Source organism: Callospermophilus lateralis, chromosome 11 (assembly GCF_048772815.1).
Source record: "Callospermophilus lateralis isolate mCalLat2 chromosome 11, mCalLat2.hap1, whole genome shotgun sequence".
In the NCBI taxonomy this organism is placed as follows: Eukaryota; Metazoa; Chordata; class Mammalia; order Rodentia; family Sciuridae; genus Callospermophilus; species Callospermophilus lateralis.
This window is the reverse complement of record NC_135315.1, coordinates 14,205,374-14,219,524: the sequence shown is the minus strand read 5'-3', so window position 1 is coordinate 14,219,524 and position 14,151 is coordinate 14,205,374. Positions and strand designations below refer to the sequence as shown.

The window sequence follows — 14,151 nt, the reverse complement described above, 5'->3', positions numbered from 1 at the left end:
TAAAAATAAATAAAGATATTGTGTCCAACTACAACTAAAAAAAAATTTAAAAATAATAACTGCTTCTGATCAATCATATATTCAAATTTAAAAATTTACAAACTCAATTTTCTCTGAAATTAATGTGGACAAGTCTCAACTTATAAAGAGGTCAAAAATATCCCAAAATACAGGTGTGAATCTATCACAGCAGAGATCTAGAACCATGGTCAGTGTGAATCTGCAAGATATTTCCTCCCCTGGCTGACTCCTTTCTGAAGGCCTAAGATAAGCTCTCCTGTTTCCCTTCCCCCGCCATTAGGTATCTCCCATTCTGAGTTTTAAAAATAATCACAGTTTTCCCTGATCTTATTATCCCTATAGCAAATCTCACTCTTTTTTCTTAAATTATTATTATTTTTAGCTATAAATGGACACAATACCTTTGTTTTATTTAATTACTTATTTTTATGTGGTGCTGAGGATTGAATCCAGTGCCTCACATATGCTAGGCAAGCACTCTACCACTGAGCTACAACCCCAGGCCCAGGTTCACACTTTTAAAATTATCATTTTTACTGCCTACACTAATGAATAAGGAAGACAGCCTTCTTTCTTTCAACTACAACTTAAGGAAGGTCCCATAAAGGATTGCACTCAATTCTCAGAGGCTTACAAAGAATTGAAGTAAGATTCCTCTAGATTTTCAAGGAAAACTATCTGGACATTTTATTGAAGAAGCCATGCCTTGGGACTATGGCGGAAGGAAATGAATCTGAAAAGGAAGGTTGAGAGACAACATTGAAGGTTTTATCTTCAAGCCATAGCAGATGTCCTAGAAGGTACAGAAGTAGCTGTAAGAGTGCTCCCTCACTTCATCCCTTTTCTCCTTATCACCAGCCTATCTAATCTTATCTGCTGCTCTGCAGTTTTACTAGGATAAATCCTATCAGATCAACCTTAAGGAAAGTTAAGAAAAAAAGCTCACCTTGGTTATTAGGTTATTAGTATCAAGGAGGAAGTGGGTCATTGATTGCAGCATGATAAATTATAAACTGGTGGCCGCAAGGAGAGACGGGGAGTTCTATGGCCGCTGAGCTCTCCCCTTGCTGTGACATCTTGTATGATCAAGAGCTCATGGTATCTGAATTAAAGACTGCTTGCAATTTTCTTCCTATGTTTCAAATTATTCTATTAAATGGCTTTCCCATGTAAACACAAAGGCACATGAAAAGATGTAACTTTATAGATTGTTATTTTTAAAACCTCAATTCAGGTTCTACTCTAGGAATTTTATTCCATGTGGAATAAAGTAAGTATAATTTTAAAACACAGTGGGCACGCCTGTAATCCCAGCAGCTCAGGAGGCTGAGGAAGAAGGATCCCAAGTTCAGAGTCAGCCTCAGCAATTTAGTGAGATCCTGTCTCAAAATAAAAAACATAAAAAAGATGGTCAGGGATGTCACTCAGTGGTTAAGTACCCCAGTTTTCAATCCCTGGTACCAAAAAAAAAAAAAAAAAAAAAAAACATATCAGGAGCTTTTTTTAAAAAAAAAAAAAAAAAACACTCAAACACCTGAAAATTATACCATACCAAATCTGTACACACAGCGTGTTTTTCCTGAGTGACAGGCCTTAAATTTTAAAATCTAATGAATTGCTTCTGTTTCTAATTTCAAATATTTTACATATAAAATTCTGTTGAGTAAGACATTTTTACTAAAAATTGTGTCATTTTTACTCAATAATAACTATTGTAAAGCATGAAATTACAAGGGTAAGATTTTTCACACAAAAAAGGTACTTCCCAATCCTCTCTCACAAAACTTAACCCTAAAGAAAGCCACAAAAAATTTTACAACCACTTGTTTGCCATATTCATAGTTAATTCACTACACATAAGCACATCTACAATCTACAATCAAATGTGACAGATTTCATTCCTACAACTCTGTAAATTCTAAGAAGGCTCAATAACTTTTTTTTAACCTCCCATTAAATTCTAAAATTTATTGGTAAAATTCCCTACAAAATGTGAAAAAAGAAAAAAGTATTCAAAAAATATTTTCTTAAAAATTTTCTAAAAACCTAGTAATATGCACAACTTTCACATGTATTACACACATCTGCATATACACACATTCATATAAATATCTGTAAGGGTAAATAAAAGGAAAGGGATTAAGGGTAAAAAGCACAAAATCCCCTAGAAAAATGTGATGCTTAATGGCTTTGAACCAAAGCATTCATAAAATAACACTGAGTATAAAACAACAATAATTGTTGATGAGGATATGGGGAGAAAAGGCACACTCATACATTGCTGGTGGGACTGCAAATTGGTGCAGCCAATCTGGAAAGCAGTATGGAGATTCCTTGAAAAACTGGGAATGGAACCACCATTTGATCCAGCTATCCCACTCCTCAGTTTACATCCAAAGGACTTAAAACAGCATACTACAGGGATACAGCCACATCAGTGTTTATAGCAGCACAATTCACAATAGCTAAATTGTGGAACCAACCCAGAGGCGGTAGATGTATGGATAGGGAAACTCTGGTGAATATACTCAATGGAATATTACTCAGCATTAAAGGAGAATAAAATCTTGGCATTTTCAGGTAAATGGATGGAGTTGGAGAATATAATACTAAGAGAAGTAAGCAATCCCAAAAAAACCAAAGGCCAAATATTTTATTTGATATGAGGATGCTGACTTATAATGGTAATGGGTTGGGGGGGGGGGAGCATGGGAAGAATGGAGGAACTTTAGATAGGGGAAAGGGGAGGGAGGGGAAGGGAGGAGACATGGGGGTAGGAAAGACATGAAATTAGTTAGACATCATTACCCTAAGTACTTGAGTGAAGACAAGAATGGTTTGAAAATACTTTGTGTACAACCAGAGACTTGAAAAATTAAGCTCTATATGCATAATATGAAATGAATTGCATTCTGCCGACATATATAACAAATTAGAATAAATAAATAATTTAATCTTAAAAAAACACTGAGTATATCTCTGAATAGAGAAATTCCTAAACTAGGCAATTCTGAAAATATTACCTAAAAAAATTTACAAAAGATATGCAAGATTTATATTTAAAGTTAATTTACTTACGGAAAAAATCCTTTTTCACCAAGTTTTTTGCACAGAGTACTGTAAAGGAAACAAAAAAATACATGGGAAAAATTAAAATAAAATGGTAAGATTGCACTGTTTCATTTTAAAACACTGAAAACAACAGTGGATAATTAAACCCTTACTGCAGTGCTTGTATGAAATATGACCACAAACTTTCATTAAAGACTAACAAACAAAAGACAGCTGAACAGCAATGGTTGCAACTTTAGCAATGATCACCAGTAACAGCTGAGGGCAAGAAATGTATAAATCTGATATTTTTAATCAAGATCCAATTCCTATCTTCATCAAGACCTATTAAAAAAATCCAATGGCAATGAGAAAAATAATTCTAAGGGAAATATACATAAATTCAGGTTGTCATATCTATTTTAAGGATAAAATAATTTTACATTTAAGAGGATCATACACAAGACAAACATGACATTTTAAAAATAACATGTTGTTACTATCAAAATGCCACAGAAACTTTGTAGGAGAAATAAATTACCATCCCCTAAATCATCAGCTCAATAACATGATGGGCCTAATCTTTTAAAATTTAAAATTAGTATATTAAAGCTAGAGATCACAATTCTGAATTTTCTTGCATTAAAGTATTACTTAAATAGAAGTACATGAGTATATTAAAAGTATATTGAATTGAACACTTTACAAGGATAAATTTTACAGTATATAAATTATATTTCAAATTAAAAATTGCTAGTTATATAGAGCCATAAACTTACATGTCTTTAAATCAACTTCATTAGAGAAAAAGGTCCATTTTCATATATTCTTAATTAAATCTATACAATATATATGTAATGTACGGCTAATTTGTATCCACTTCTATTTGCAGTTTTAGTGATCTGTTTCATTAATTATAATTACTGGAAGTTTAGAGTATAAAACTCATTTGACAAAATAAACTTGGGGAAAAGTCTAAATTTAAGCAATCACTTTAGAAATATAAATAATATTATTTTGGGGCTGGGGATGTGGCTCAAGCAGTAGCGCGCTCGCCTGGAATGCGTGCGGCCCTGGCTCAATCCTCAGCACCACATACAAACAAAGATGTTGTGTCTGCCAAAAACTAAAAAAAATAAAATATTAAAATTCTCTAAATAAATAAATAATATTATTTCGAAAACAGATGTTATCAGTAAATAAATGAAATAGCAAGTAAGCACAATGATTTACTTGTCAGAATCTCAGACCATGTTTTTAAAAAGTTTTTAAAAACAAAAAATCATGGAAACCAGAGCTATACCTAAGACATACCAAATTACAAACTGGATTCAAAAGAATCTCTCCCCAAATTTTTATCATCATATAAACATACATTCAAATCCAAAATTATAATCCTTGATATTAATGAGGCAATGATTTTTCTAAGCTACGACCCATCCCATAATTCATTAAGTGAAACCATTTCAATTCCTATTTTAAAGAAATTTTTTAAAAATGAAAATTTCTCTAATTTCTTGTCACAAACTTACTCTTTTCATACTTTTTTCCCCCCTTTCACTTACAATGCCCACTCTCCGGTCTCTAGATCTCATATACACTCTACCATGTTCTCAGGGACCTCGAGTGCCACCTCGCACATCTACCTTGCCTCCACTTGTCAGCATTTAAATTTATTCAAGTCTTAAGCAAGTTTCCCTCTAGCAACCTGTTCCCTTTCTTATGATACTTCTTCAAAAGAACTGTCTACACTTTGATTTTACTTCTTTACCTCATTCCAACACCTCAATCCACTTAATTTGTCTTATTCCCTCATCACAAAATGCTTTTCTCCAAAGGCTTAGGGACCTAATTATTAAATCCATCTAAAGGATATTTCCATTCCTTATCACGCCGGACCCTCAGAGGCATTTACCATTATTGACTACTCTCTCTTCTGGAAGCTCTCTTTTTGTTCTGTTTAAAAGCACATTCATATAGTGCATAAAACTCATTCTAAGTCTTCCTTGCCAGATCTTCTTATATTCCATCCATAAAAGTTGAGGTTCTTTAGGGTTTTGTCCCAGGTCCTCTCTTTTTACTCCATAACCCGAGGATTACAGATGCCCATTTTTTGGTAAACTTTGTAATTATATGTAAATTGCTATCAGTATGTGTATTTTTCTAGGAAAAGGAACTCCTAACTTTCCTGGAAGAGAATTCACAAATTGATAACACTCTTCCTCCTTCTAGAAATATAATTTTGAAGGGCTGGGATGGTGGCTCAGCGGTAGAGTGCTCGCCTAGCATGCATGAGGCACTAGGTTCGATCCTCAGTACTACATAAAAACAAACTAATGTATTCACTAAAACTAAAAAAGATACATACATAAATAAATATTAAAAAAAAGAAATATAATTTTGAAGAGTCACTTTTCCATATATTCTCCTGAGTCTTTACTCCTTTACTCTATGGTTTTAATGATACCTCAATCTCAAAACCAAAATCTTAGCTATATCCTGAACTTCAAGTCCACAAAACTAAATATGTTCACAAATGAAATCACCATCCTCCTCTGCCCCCAAACCTGCTCCTCCCTCCAGTTTCATTCAATAAACAGCCTTGCTTTCCTCTCTTTTGCCCAAGTCAGAAACTGACACAGCAACCTTCACTATTCCTCTCTCTCCCCCATCTCTTGGCAATTACCAATTCTAATCAATTCTCTCTCTGACATATCCCTCATCTGTCCACTTCTCTCTAGAACAAGTACCACAGCACCTTAGTTCAAGGTCACTATCAACTAGTGTCTAGAAAATTGCCATAGCCTCCTAATTAAGTCTCCTGCCTCAAGGCTCACCCCCACCAGTTATACATACTTGACCCAAAGTGATCTTTCTAAAAATGTGCTCTCACCCATTTCCCTTCCTCCCATCCTTAAAGAATGGTCTTCTGACCCAAAATTATATTGGCTTCAATGCCCTTCAAAAGCTCTAGCTTCGTGGCACTGGCCTCACACATTCAGGGCCCTGAGCTCAATCCTTAGCACCACATAAAAATAAATAAATATAAGGGAAAAAAAAAAAAAAAAAAGCTCTGGCTTCTATTACCACTTTGTCCTCATTTTTTTTCATCAAAACTCCCCATCAAATCCCCAAGTATAAAATCCAGCCATACTAAACTTTCACTTTCTCAGAGGCACTCCCATTTCTCACATGACCACAGCCCTGAGATGCCATTTCCACTGTCTCAAAAACATTCCGCCAGGCTTCTTCACCTGCTCATCTTTTAAGTCTCAAAAAGGGAAGGAAATCTTTTACAGCATGTTTCTCTTAACCCTTGACAGACTTGTATTTTCCCCATACTTATGACAAGCACTTTTCACATTTCATTATAATTTTTTAAGTTTAAATTTTTCTTTATAACTATGGCGATAGCAAACTCCATATTGTACAAATCATGTCTCCCTTATCTCTTTTTATCTGGCATCTAATGAGCACTCAGTATCTACAGAATGAATGAAACTGACTCCAAAATAACTCAAAAATAGTTTCATTAAACAGGATATTTTTTAAACTATATAGCGGATAAATTACCAATTCTGATATAATCATGATTTTGACTTATGAAATCTATTTTAAACACACTTTCAGGTCATGTTTAATACCTTCTTTTGAAAATCACAAATCAGATGCTGTTAAGGGCAATTAAAAAATTAAAATGAACATTAAAACAAGTTTGAAAGTTTGTGAAGAGAAATTGTATTTTATTAATTAAGAGACTAGGAAAGATAACATCAGGGTCCTAAAAGAAACAAGACTTAGTTTAAAATATTAAATTATCAAAATTGTCAAACTGCTATCCTTAATGCTGGATTCTCATCAGCTCCAGCCAGTTTTGCATAATTATTTTATGCCCTGGAAGCAAACACTCTTATTTGTAATTTTTAAAAAGAAGATTACCAAACATGATCTAAGAACTGGTAATTTTATTTATTTGTATAAATAAACTATTTTCACACATTACAGATTTTACTGAACTGTTTTGGTTTCCTGGGGATTTATCTCAGAGACTACACCAACAGCTCTGTGGCCTTTCATCCATATAAGTACCAATTATAGGAGTTTAGTGAAATGCTCAAAAAATTTATGAATTTCAATATGACAACTCCTGATTACTTCACAATAATGAATTTTCAATTAAGAATGTGTATGAGATTATTCTGAGGAATGTACATAGACTTTTTTTAATAATCAAAAGTAATACTAAGGGAGTTCTGAGGCTCAGGAGGAGTGGCAGTCTGGAGGAGGTTTTATTTCTTTTTTATGTTTCTTTCATTTTTTAAAATACTTTTTAGTTGTAGATGGAGACAATATCTTTATTTCATTTATTCATTTTATGTGGTGCTGAGGATCGAACACAATGCCTCACCAGCTACAGAATTCACTAGGGACAATGTCTCAAACCATCTGTAGATGCACAGTACATTAAATTTATAATACTACTTTGATCATGTTATTATCTTCCTTCAAAGTATTTTTCACTCTTAAGTCTACATTCCCAAAACCTATCTTGTTGTATTTAGCCCACTTGCCCATTCTTAGATAAATGATTTGAAATGATTAAGAATAAATTAAGATAAGCTATGCTAAAGTATACGGATAATGTTTATTTCACATGAATACAGCAATAATCATCTTGAGATGCTTAATGAGAAGGGGATACTTCCTACATTTCTTAACTTTATTTTTATTTGTCTTCTTAAAGAAACATAAAAAAGAGGGCTGAGGTTATGACTCAGTGGTAGAGTGCTTCCTACATTTTTTTCGTTCAATATTTCCTGAACATTCACTTTGTGCCATGTACTAGAATAGATTCCTTAGCTACAAAGATAAATAAGACATGATCCTTTGCCCTTAGAACTCACAGGTCAGCTACAATTCAAATATTTTGTCATGAATACCTTTGGTTGTTTTGTTTTCCTCAAGAAACGTTTAATAATTTTGTAAAATCTCTTTTGTGTATTTTATTTGAGGCAGCAATAAAACCATCTGCAGAAGTACAGTTGACAATAAATATTATCATTTAAATTAAGTCAACAATTTCTTTCTTTTTTTTTGGGGGGGGCATGAAAAAGGAATTATCTACATGCAAAACACCAGGTAATAAGAACAGAGTAAATTCCAGCTGTAGGAATAAAATTCTATGCTGTTTTTTTATTGAGCTAGATTCATAATGAATGACTGTCTGTACTTAATGTGAATAAAGCTCCCAACTGCACAGCATCTCCTTGCCAAAAATTTCCCTTCCTCCTCCAGAATGGAGCTGCATTCCAATTACATTGCTGATTGGAATGAGACTGCCTGAGAGAAAGGAAAAAAGAAAGAGGGGGAGCTCAGACATCCTATTTTCCTTTGCCCCACAAAAAGAGATTGTATAACACTGTTTCTGCAACTCAAAAGTTGTATAGACTATTTTTTAATAGAGTAAACATCTCCATATTTCTCTGGATGTTCTTTGAACTTATATTATCATTGAAAAAATAAAACTGAAATTCAGAATAACACTTCAATATGAATTTCAGCAAGTTACCCCAGTGATTTACAAATATATTCTAAGATGCACCTTTTCTGATCATCCATACAACAAGTTAGATCTTTCTGTTCCAAGAAACAACCTCTACTTCAACCCCAACATGAAATAAAAATGAAATTTGAGTTCTACAGAAAACTTAGAGACAATATAATTTTTACATGTTTTAGTGTATCTGTACCACAGATACACTACACAAAGATTCACAAATAAAAGAATTATTATAAAATGTTGCAGGGCTGGGGATGTGGCTCAAGCGGTAGCGCTCGCCTGGCGTGCTTGCGGCCCGGGTTCGATCCTCAGCACCACATACAAAGAAAGATGTTGTGTCCGCCGGAAACTAAAAAATAAATATTAAAATTCCCTCCCTCTCTCTCTCTTAAAAAAATAAAATAAAATAAAAGTGAGCGATTCAGTGTTTAAAAAAAAAAAATGTTGCAGTGAGCATTAATATCAGATACAACCTTATGAGCCTAACAATAATGAAGCCACTAAGTAAATCATGGCATGTTGAAATACTATTAGACAGCCATTAGAAATTATGTAAAAATATTCACAAGTAGCTGAGTGCAGTGGCACATACCGCTAAGTCTAGCAACTTAGAAGGCTGAGGCAAGAGAATTTTACTCTAGGCCAGACTCAATAACGTAATGAGACCCTCAACAACTTGGCAAGACTCTCTTTCAAAATAAAAAATAAGGGGCTGGAGTTGTAGCTCAGTGGTAAAACGCTTGCCTAGCATGTGTGGGCACTAGGTTCGATCCTCAGCACCACATAAAAATAAATAAAGGTATATGTCCATCTACAACTAAAAAAAAAATTTTTTTTTAAATAAATAGTAGGCCCAAATCTTTATCACGTCAGATTAGGCCCCAACTTCCTTAACAAGACTCCTAAAGTATAAGAAATAAAATCAAGAATTAATAAATGGGATGGATTCACAAACTAAAAAGCTTCTTCTCAGCAAAAGAAAACAATTAATGAGGTGAAGAGAGAGCCTACATTTTGGGAGTAAATTTTTGCCACATGTACGTCAGGTAAAGCACTACACTGTCCAGGATATATACAGAACTCAAAAAACTTAACACCAGGGCTGGGGTTGTGGCTCAGCAGTAGAGCACTCGCCTCACACATGCAAGACCCTGGGTTCGATCCTCAGCACCACATAAAAATAAATAAGTGAAATAAAGATATTGTGTCCAACTACAACTAAAATATTTAAAAAAAAAAAAAAAAACACTCAACACCAAAAAACAAACAACCCAATCAATAAATGGGCTAAGGTACTAAACAGACACTTTTCGGAAGAAGATATACAATCAATCAACAAATACATGAATAAATTTTCAACATCTCTAGTAATTACAGAAATGAATATCAAAAGTACTTTAAGATTTTATTTCACTCCAGTCAGAATGGCAGCTATCAAGAATACAAGCAACAATAAGTGTTGGTAAGGACATAGGGGAAAAGGCACATTTATACATTGCTAGTGGGACTGCAAATTGGTGTAATTATTCTGGAAAGCAATATGGAGATTCCTTAGAAAACTTGAATGGAAACACCATTTGTCCCAGCTATCCCACTCTTTGATCTATACCCAAAGGACTTAAAATCAGCATACTATAGTAACGCAGCCACATCAATGTTTATAGCAGCTCAATTCACAATAGCTAAACTGTGGAAGCAAACTAGATGCCCTTCAACAGATGAATGGATAAAGAAACTGTGGTACACATACACAATGGAATATTACTCCACATTAAAAGAGAATAAAATTATGGCATTTGCAGGTAAATAGATGGAGCTAGAGAATATCATGCTAAGCAAAGTAAGCCATTCACCAAAACCCAAAGACCAAATGTTCTCTCTGAAAAGTGATGCTGGGGATGGGGGCTTTCAGGAAAATAGGGAAACACTGATTGGGCAAGGGGGAGGGAGTGGAGGGGAGTAGGCTATGGGGGCAGGAAAGATGGTGGAATGTGATGGACATTATTACCATATGACCACATATATGGTAAGTGGCTACATCGTATACAATCAGAGAAATGAAAAATTGTGCTGCAACTGTGTACAAATCAATCAAAATGCATTCTGCTGTCATATATACCTAATCAAAATAAATAAATAAATTTTTAAAAACAAATAAAAAGGACTGGGGCTGTAGCTCAGTGGTAAAGTATCCCTGGGTTCAATCTCCAATTCCAAAAAAAAATTTTCACGAAAAATATTTTCTTATATGCTTTTAGAAAATGTCTATTTAAATAGTACATTTAATAAAATACAATTTTAACAGGGAATATAAAGACACTGGATAATATTTATCAAATAGTTACTATGTGCAAGTGTGTATCAGTCATTTGTGAAGTTAGTATCTATATTTCTTAGGATGAAGAAACTGAGAGTCAGACACAGATTTATTAAAACATTATACTATAAGTGACACAGTTGAAATTCCAACTCAAGTAGTCTAATAAAACCCAAAGTCTTAATCACCATATGAATGAAGCATACTCTCCCAAGTCTGATCTTCCTTCTTACAGGATCCTACTTAGGTTAAAGCAATTATTGGTGACCAAGGTTCATAAAATTGTTTATTGAAACCTAGGTTACAGAAGGACCTTCTCCAAAAAATCAGTAATTCTACTCTTTCAATACATATAGCAATTTACCTCTATAATCACAATAGCCATGCTTTATTTAGCTAAATGTCATGTTACAGCTACATTTTTTTTTTACCACTACATTTAATCAAGGAATTTTAGCAATTTCTTTCATGCATGTTGCAGAATAAACTAGGCCTCCTAAGTTTAACTTAGTACCTGGCAGATATTTAATATAATTGGTATGTTAAATGACATATTAAAAACAAGTTCTTTCATAATGAGGTTAAACCTGACAAAAATAAACAAGTAATATCACCATTTAAACATTTCACCAAAGGCAAAATTGGTTCTGATTTAAATTTAAAAGGACCTTTTTAAACCACTCACATCAACCTTTTAATTTTTTTAAATTTCAATAAACATGGAGATTTGGGATTTAAAAAAAAACAACAACAAAAAACTTCCCAAACAAGTTTGGTTTTTATTTTTAATTTTTTTTTTTAATTGGGAGAGGCCGGGTGGGGATGCCAGGCACGGAAGCACATGCCTATAGGCTGAGACAGGAGGATTACAAGTTCAAGGCCAGTCTCAGCAACTTAGGCCCTGAGCAACTTAGCTGTCTCACACTAAAAAATAAAAAGGGCTGGAAATGTAGTTCAGTGGTAAACTGCCTCTGGGTTAAATCTCCAGTCAAAAAAAAAAAAAAAAAATTGTGTGGAGTGTGGGGATGCTAGGCAATGAACCTAGAAATACTTGTCCTCTGACTATACTCCAGTCCTTCTTTTGTTTTGTTTTTATTTTTTTATTTTAAGACAGAATCTCACTAAGTTGCCCAGGCTGGCCTCAAACTTGCCATCCTCCTGACTCAGCCTCCCAAATAGCAAGGATTACAGGCATGCACCACCATGCTTAGCACAATTGTTCTTTTTTTTTTTTTTTTAATGAATAAAACAAGACAAGGGTATACAAATGATTTTTTTTAATTAAGTGCAAGTTGAACTTTTTCAATACAAAAATAATAATCTACTTTGGCATAATAAATGCAGATATTATTTGTTCTCGCCATAGTAACAATGTTTCCTTACAGTATCAGAATTTTAACATGTCTTTCAACTGGCATAATAATAAAGATCTGATTCACAGGTTAAACTTAAGCCAAACAGCACATTCAACATGAGATAAATACATAGTGTGTACTCTATTGATACCTTGCACATAGCAAACGCATTACAGAAGCTATGTTTTGAAAACCTATCTGAAAGTATTTTAGCTATATATCTTAAATCCATAGTTCTGTGAAATATTTTCTCCAACTTGTGAATGAATATTTTCATAAAGGTACCATCTTCCATTTACAAATTCACAATGTTTTAAGCATCTCCTATGCTGTTTGCAGACCAAACATGATCCTAATTGAGACTCAGTCACCACCTCCTTCAAGGGACACCTTCATTCAAAAAGACCCACTCAGCCCAGCCTGTAATTTCAGACTCCAAAGGCTAAGGCATGACAATAGCAAGTTTGGAGGCCAGCCTGTGTCTCAGAAAAGAAAAAATAAAGAGAAAAGAAAACAATAAATCAAACGGACCCACTCCTAACTGATGGTTGTCCAAGAAGTTGAAAGAGAATACCTAAATTAAGCCAAACAGTAAAAGAAGCCACATACCAAGGGAAGGAAGATTGTATTTTAAGATTCAAGTATTTAGCCCTTTCCATGAAGCCTAAATACTTAGTTTATATGTAGGGAAAGATCTATATCACTTTCTGGGCCACACCCAAGTTTTCCTCCTTTTTCTTTTTTTTTTTTTTTTTTTTTTTCCTGGTTTCTTTTATTTTATTTTTTTTTTTATTTTTTTTTTTACATTTGTATTTTCTTTTTTTTTTTTTTTATTCAAAACATTACAAAGATTTCAGAATCACATCGGTTACACATCCACATTTTTACATAATACCATAATAGTAACTGTTCTGCTACCTTTCCTATCCTCTACTATCCCCCCTCCCCTCCCCTCCCATCTTCTCTCTCTACCCCATCTACTGTAATTCATTTCTCTTCTTATTTTTTTCCCATTCCCCTCACAAACTCTTATATGTAATTTTGCATAACAATGAGGGTCTCCTTTCATTTCCAAGCAATTTCCCTTTCCCTCCTTTTTCTTTACCTCTCTTTTTTTTTTTTTTTTTGAGACAGTATGACTTATACTATAAGCACCATAAACACTGAGGATCAGAATGCCCTGAAAACTACTTAATGTCACTTTGCTTCAGAGACCCTCATCTGAAAATGAGGATAAAATGAGGACACTAAGTATCACCTCACAGTGTTGTTTTAAAGATTAAACAAACTGAAACACATAAAACATTTTGCACCTTCTACATAATACTCAATAAATATTAACTGTCATTCTTCCTACTCTAAAATTTCTAAAGAAATTCACTCAGGCTGCAAGTACCTTAAGAAAGAAATAAAGGAGTCTAAGTTTGACAAGAAGTTTATCTTAGCTTGGGCTGCCAAAACAAATAGTACAGTCTATTAACTTAAACAACAAACACTTATTTATATGGAAATAAGTTCTAGAAGATGGAAAATCCAAGATCAGGTGCCAGTAAGATTAAATGTCTAGAGAGAGCCTTCTTCCTGGATTGCAGACAAGTCACTACTAAAAGGCAAGTCAAGGAACTCTACAAATATAGAACTCTTGCTGTTTCCTTGCATGGTGAAGAGGAGAATTGTGGCAGGCCATCCTCGAACGTGATTTGAGTTACCTCCCTGGCTGGGCAGAGAGGCGCTTAGGCACAGCAGTGTCAGTGTTTTCCCCACCCTTCTCTAGGTCCGAGGGCTTGTCCGTGCAGAGGTCTGTCTGGCCACTACCCCAAGGACCCAATTGTCGACCCTGACCTTGG

At 34.1% G+C, this 14,151-nt stretch overlaps 1 protein-coding gene across 3 annotated transcripts in view; it reads right to left on the bottom strand.

Moving 5' to 3' along the window:
- The window catches only part of Smurf2 (SMAD specific E3 ubiquitin protein ligase 2), a 106,494-nt gene that overhangs the window by 61,990 nt on the left and 30,353 nt on the right, over positions 1 to 14,151 (bottom strand). For all 3 annotated transcript variants that reach the window (XM_076869723.1, XM_077110498.1, XM_077110499.1), the window contains one exon: positions 3,100 to 3,138. In XM_076869723.1, the coding sequence (XP_076725838.1) occupies positions 3,100 to 3,138 (39 nt within the window). The remainder of the gene's footprint in view (positions 1 to 3,099; positions 3,139 to 14,151) is intronic.